The sequence below is a fragment of the Hyaena hyaena genome, unplaced genomic scaffold, assembly GCF_003009895.1.
Source record: "Hyaena hyaena isolate Hyena2069 unplaced genomic scaffold, ASM300989v1 scaffold_202, whole genome shotgun sequence".
NCBI lineage: Eukaryota > Metazoa > Chordata > Mammalia > Carnivora > Hyaenidae > Hyaena > Hyaena hyaena.
The window spans coordinates 783504-790186 of NW_024080832.1; the positions used below are offsets into that span (position 1 = coordinate 783504).

Here is a 6683-nt window from a genome sequence, read left to right on the forward strand (position 1 = left end):
CCCCCCCCCCCCCCCCCGTTGTACTTCCGTGGGTGTGAGAATGAAGTCCGGCGCGAAGAGTAACCCCACACCTATTTTGCTCAAACGTCAAACAGCCACTTTTTCCTCGAGTGTTTTTGGCAGGTGGAGGAGGGCAGCTGGCGGGTTTTCAGTTTTGAGGGTTTGAAGTGCTCTTTCCTGCATGTTTTCAGCCGCGTGGTTTGAGATCTCAACCCATTTTGGACGGTAATTTTGGGGTCATGAACTTGGTTGCTGGACTCCGCCTCTTTTGCTCAGAAAGACTCTTGATGGTTCACTTCCCTCCAGATGTTGATGCCCAAGAAGAACCGAATTGCCATTTATGAACTCCTTTTCAAGGAGGGGGTGATGGTGGCCAAGAAGGACGTCCACATGCCGAAACACCCCGAGCTGGCCGACAAGAATGTGCCCAATCTGCACGTCATGAAAGCCATGCAGGTAGCCTGGGGGCTGCTGGAGTGGGGTGCAGATGGAGGGATGTTCCACTAAATGTTGGAGTCAGATTCCCAGGAGAGGCCAGGACAGCCGTGCCAGAGCTGCTTGCTGCCTCGAAGGGCCCTGAGGTATAGATACATCGTGAAAGCTCGTCTGCGTGATCTAGCTTCTGTTTGCACCGAGTTTCTAGATTCAGGGCTCTCGCCATGTCGTGACCACCGCTTTCTGCTTTACAGTCTCTCAAATCACGAGGCTACGTCAAGGAACAGTTTGCCTGGAGACACTTCTATTGGTACCTGACCAACGAGGGCATCCAGTATCTCCGAGATTACCTGCACCTGCCCCCTGAGATCGTGCCCGCCACCCTGCGCCGCAGCCGTCCGGAGACAGGCAGGCCGCGACCCAAAGGTGTGTTGCCCATGTGAGGGCTCGCTCTTGCTTGGGGGAGGGTAGATGTGAAAGGACAGGAGGGCTCTTCGGATACACCGTTGGTGTCCGCTGCACTTGGGGCCAAGTCTTGGACCCTTTGTCCTCCGGTGTGGGACTTGTAATGGAACCGCAATCATGCCAGGTCTTTGGGCTGGCCCCCGGGGGTGGCATTAAACACTAGTCTGTGGCCAGGCACCTGTGGTAGAGCACAGAATAGCTTTTCCAGGACCGAGGTCATGCATGTCTCCAAGAAGTCCCGAACAAAGCTGTTTACCACATGTGAAAGAAATGGAGAGTTTTATAGAGGTCCTTGGCAGCGGGAGCAAAAATAATCAAGGGGCGCCTGGGTGGCTCAGTCGGTTAGCTTCTGACTTGTCTCACCGTTCCCAAGTGTGAGCCCTGCGTCGGGCTTTCATTTATTTGATTAAAAATAATCAAAAGTTGAATGCATAATCATTGCGTGAAAAAGGAAGGATGTGCTGTGAGAGGGCTGGTGACTTACCTTGTGGCTGGGGATCCCTGTCGCATTTTGTCAAGGTGACGGTTTTATTTCCTTGGGTTGTGGAAGAACTTGTTGTGGGAACTGTGTAGAAGAAGCAGTTTGTGGGCTTGGGTAACAAGGTGCAGAGTCCCAAAACCAGATCATCAACGGCGTGTCCTGGTTCCTCTGGTGAGGGACGTCATAGCCTTCAGGAATCCGTAGATTTTATGACTGCTCCCTAGGGGATCCTGGTGCTCAGGTGCAAAGGTTCTCTACTGTGTGTTGGAAACCCCAGGAAAAAAACCAGTCTGTGCCCCACAGATTCTGACTTAGTGGGCATAAAATGAGGCCTGGCATGCATTTTAACCACTCGCTACGGATTCAGTCTTATTTCTTGTACTTAAAAAAAAAAAATACAGTTGACCCTTGGAACAATATGGAGGTTAGGGGTGTCTTTGTATTATGTTCTTCTTTACCAAAATTGTATTGGAGTAGACCTCTGCAGTTCAGACATGTTCAAGATAAATTATAGTCTGTATTCTAATTGTATGGATTCTAAGTAAAGTTCTGGAGTAACTGGGTAGAGAGACTATGAGATTAATTTCCAATGTTTTGGAAGATTTTTTTTTAATGTTATGTTTATTTCTAGGAGAGAGAAAGACGGCGAGAGCAAGGGAGGGTCAGAGAGAGAGGGAGTCACAGACTGAAACAGGCTCCAGGCTCTGAGCTGGCAGTCAACACAGAGCCCAACGCGGGTCTTGAGCCCACGAACCGCGACATCATGACCTAAGCGAAAGTCAGACGCTTAACCGACTAAGCCACCCAGGCGCCCCTTGGAGGATGTTTTAAAAGTACCTTTTAAATGCCTGGGGGCATCTGGGTGGCTCAGGTCATGAGCTTGCAGTTTATGAGTTCATGCCCTGCATCCAGCTCAGGGCTGTTGGTACAGAGCCTGCTTGGGATTCCCCCCATCCCCCCAATCTCTCTCAAAATAAAGAAGCTCTGAAATAAGTAAATCTGCCTTAATATATATCCCACAGCCTAGTGAGGGATATGGAAAAGCCTGAGGACAGAAGGGTTCTTGGTGGCCTCTATATGCTGACTGTTGGAGGTGGGGCCTTCAGCACCTCCTTTCCCATTTGCACAGGAGATTTTCCCACCTCAGAGATGGGTCAAGTTCAAAATTTTGGCCATTCAGGGACGCCTGGGTGGCTCAGTCAGTTAAGCGTCTGACTTCAGCTCAGGTCGTGATCTTATAGTTTGTGGGTTTGAGCCCCTCATCAAGTTCTGTGCTGGCAGCTCAGCCTGGAGCCTGCTTCAAATTCTGTGTCTCCCTCTCTCTCTCTGCCCCTCCCTTACTCATGCTCTGTTTCTCGAAAATAAATAAACGTTTAAAGAAAAAAACCCAAGACGTTAAAAAAAATAAAATTTTAGTCATTCAGATACTTGTAGGATTGGTCAGATTGCTTAATTTGCCAAGTAATTGGAAAACGTGTAGCTGTTGAGAAATGTGATAGAAGAAAGCAATACTTCTGCAGATGGGCGGCATTTTAATTGTGAGTGTTCTCCGTCACATTTGAGGAGCCAGTGTCCGTGATGACAGAACTTCTGGCCCATAGTTCTGCAAAGAGTTCTGTGCCCTTTTACTTATCGTAACTAAGTCGTTGCCAGTGAGAACAGGAGAGCAATTTCACGTTCCTTGGCCTGGAGGGAGCAGAGCTCCCACATTGCCCTGCGCTCACCGTGTGGTTTAATTTGTATAGGTCTGGAGGGAGAGCGACCCGCCAGGCTCACGCGAGGGGAAGCTGACAGAGACACCTACAGACGAAGCGCTGTGCCCCGTGAGTAATGCATCATCTGGATCGGGGGTGGGGGTGGGATCTTTGGGTTCACAGTCACCTTGGCTGGGGCTCATCCTGTGAAAATGCCAAGGTGACTGGGAAAGGCGCTTGGTTTCAGTCTCTGGGTCACCTTTATCTAGAGTCCTTTATGTTGCTTGCCTTGTGCAGGGATTTGATGGATGGGATTAGGAGAAAAGCCCTCTTCACTGGGGACACAGAGAGGACTTTAGTTGAAGACCTTAACTAGAACAAAACGGAAAACTTCCAAGAAAGCAAGCACGTTAGTCTGTGGTTGTGCTCCTGTGTTGGAAGCGCCATGCAGGCAGGGCCAAATCGAGTTGTGTTTGTTTTTTTCTTAATGCAGAAATAGCTCTAAACCTTGATTTTAAATAATAGGCACTTGCATTGACTTGGAATAACGGCTGTCTATTCAACCAATGTATATACTGTCTGTGACGTGTGTGTTCTAGAAGCTGGAGACACAGTAGTGTATGTAACAGATAAAGTGTCCTTCTCGTTGAAATTGCATTTTAGTAGTAGGAAGCTGGTAAGCAAAAATGGGCATATGACCTGCCCTGGTGTGGGTGCCACAGGGGGAAAAGCAGGGGGGGTAGATGGTGCAGTTTTCTTTCAACAGGGTTTCAGGGAAAGTCACAGAAGCGAGATTGAAGCAGCCATCTGAAGGAGGTGGAAGTCAGCCAGTAGCTCTCTGGGTGGTGAACATGAAGGCCACCTGGCTTGTCTAAAGCACAGGAGACAGCAGGAGAGTCAGACGAAGATGCAGGTCTCATAGCTGTGGGGGCCACAGTGGGGCTTTGGGCTTTAAAGAGTCAGTATCTTTGTTGAGAAGAGTTCATTCTAATATGAAAGCAAGGGAAAAAGGGGAGTTTTCATTAACTTCTTCCACTGTACCTGCCTCTTGTCATGGTTCCTGATTCCTCAGATGTGAAATAGACATGCGCACGTGACCTGAATATGTTACTGGATAGTAAGAAAGAATTTCTCCAGCCCCCAGTTCAGAGAAAGTTAATGGTTGCTCTTATTAGAAGTCACATCACATGGGGAATCCAGGAGTAGTTCTCCAGAGGGTGTGAGGCTGGGTCTGAGCCCCAAGTTGAGTGGGAATGAGCATTTCAGGTGAGAGCAGCATGAACAAAGGTACAGTGTTGGGGACATGGTAGCTTGCTTGTCAAGGGGGCGGGGGAGTGAGGGGAGAAGAGCAAGATTTTATTTATTTTTTAAATAATCTCTATGGCCAATGTGGGGTTCGAACCTACGGCCCTGAGATTGAGTTGCGTGCTCTCCTCATTGAGCCAGCCACGTGCCCCAAATCCAGTGTATTTAAAAATGTTTTAGGGGCGCCTGGGTGGCTCAGTTAAGCGTCCGACTCTTGGTTTCGGCTCAGGTAATGATCTCATGGTTCATGAGATTGAGGCCTGCATTGGGCTCAGTGCTAACAGCATGGCACCTGCTTGGGATTCTCTCTTGCTCTCAAACTAAAACTTCAAGAAAAATGTTATTTTAACATGTAATCTGCATAAACATTAATGTTTTGCACCTAAAAAAAAGAAACTTTTATGTTTATTTTTGAAGGGGTGGGGGGCTTAGAGAGAAGGAGACAGAACCTGAAGCAGCCTGCAGGCTCTGTGCTGTCAGCACAGTGCCCGAAGTGGGGCTCGAACTCACAAACAGTGAGATCATGATCTGAGCTAAAGTCAGACGTTTAGCCAACTGAGCTACCCAGTTGCCCCTGCACCCTCTTAAAGCCTTGAAGTCTGATGTGTTTTGCACACATTTCAGCTTGGACCAGTGGCTACCATACAGGACAGGGCGGCACTGGATCTTTTCTGTGTTCTTTACCATACTCGTAATGAAGTTACTTTTTCTTTATGTGAGCCTTTTTATGTTCAGTGTATCTCTTCGTTCTGTATTGAGCTCCCTGTGTAAACTAGGTGCTGATCTGAAGCACGTAAGTGGGGGGGTCTTCTTGGGCCTATATGAAGGGCACATAATTCAGACTTTGTGGTCTGGGCAGCCTTCCTGGAGGAGGTGATAGTTGGGGCTGTGAGTTTTGAAGGATGACTTCAGGAAGGCTGCCACAGAAGGCGGGGCAGAAGTGTTTCCCACCATTGGGTGTACTTTACGTGTCCTTCATGGTGTACATTTGCTGGCATGGCTTTACCTGCGGGATTAGGCCGGAAGACTGGTCTTCCCTCAGTCTGTAGTAGCTCACATCCTGACAATTCTAAGTTGTTGTTTCTTTTTCCAGCTGGTGCGGACAAGAAAGCTGAGGCTGGGGCTGGGTCAGCAACTGAATTCCAGTTTGTGAGTATCCGCCCGTTTGCTCTCTATAGGCAGTCATTATTCCGGCCTCTGCCCTGCGGGGCTGCACGTTCTGGGGATATGGCATAGTGTCGTGGGTCCAACCCTTGTTGCAGTGTACCCCCCACCCCCTCCCAAAAATATATGAACCAAGTTTTTACATTAAGATACAGCATACAAACTTCCATAAATCTGTAAAGTACTGAAACGAGACCCCCCCCCCACCAGTCAGTACTACATGTGGCATAGCAGTTTCTTCATCGATGAGCATCATAATTCTAACTCCCTTAAGTAGTTTCATGAACTAAAACTTAAGGCTAAGAACTACAAACTGGAGATTGAGTGAGCTCTGGGACCAAAATGGTGTGGAATCCGGTCCTTCATCTTCCTTTAGATGGTGTGACATTATTGGGCGCATCCCCTCCATGCCTCAGTTTACTCATCCTTAAGGTAGAGATGATGGTTTTAGCTGTGTCACGTACTTGTGAGATTAATCTAGATAAAGTGCTCAGCGCAGGTGCTGCCATATCACTGTTAGGGCAACGCTGTCCGTGTGGGGGTTGCTACTGTGTGTGTGATACGGGAACGCACTCTTGAGTGGGTGTCCGTATTCCCATTTTACAGATGTGGAAACAGGCCTAGGAAGCGGCCTGGTAGCCAGTAAAGAGCAGGGCTGGGACTTAGGGCCTGAACTCTGGAGCCCTTACATTTGATAATGAGGCCTGTCTGGCGTACTGCTAATGCTGATGTCCTGTGTTTTCTCTTGCAGAGAGGAGGATTTGGTCGTGGACGTGGTCAGCCACCTCAGTAAAATTGGAGATCCTTTTGTGTTGAATAAACCTGTAGCCAGAAAACAATCTTGTGTGTCCTGTTTGGTTTGCATTATGTGGCCTGACCAGGAATGATCTAAGGATCGAAATGTAAACTGGGCAAGACTGGATTGGTTTAAGGAGTTGTCCTTATCCGGAGTGGCATCATGTGTCGCTCTTAGAGCTGTGGTGCTTGGCTGGGACATGGGCCTTCTGTTCAGTGTGTGCTCCCCTCTTGAGTCCCATCCAGCATGGTTACCGTTTGGGGTGGGGGGGTAGTAGTTGAAAAGTTGGCATCTTCACTAGGTGGGCCATGCAGGTGCCACTCTGCGTGGCAAGAAGGTTGCT

At 48.6% G+C, this 6683-nt stretch overlaps 1 protein-coding gene across 1 annotated transcript in view; it reads left to right on the forward strand.

Annotated features, from left to right (window-relative positions):
- The window catches only part of RPS10 (ribosomal protein S10), a 7010-nt gene extending 627 nt beyond the window's left edge, over nt 1-6383 (forward strand). The window contains exons 2-6 of the mRNA XM_039241810.1: nt 307-456; nt 690-861; nt 3127-3204; nt 5474-5529; nt 6296-6383. Of these exons, the coding sequence (XP_039097741.1) occupies nt 307-456; nt 690-861; nt 3127-3204; nt 5474-5529; nt 6296-6337 (498 nt within the window). The 3' untranslated portion in view covers nt 6338-6383. The remainder of the gene's footprint in view (nt 1-306; nt 457-689; nt 862-3126; nt 3205-5473; nt 5530-6295) is intronic.
- The last annotated feature ends 300 nt before the right edge of the window (nt 6384-6683 follow it).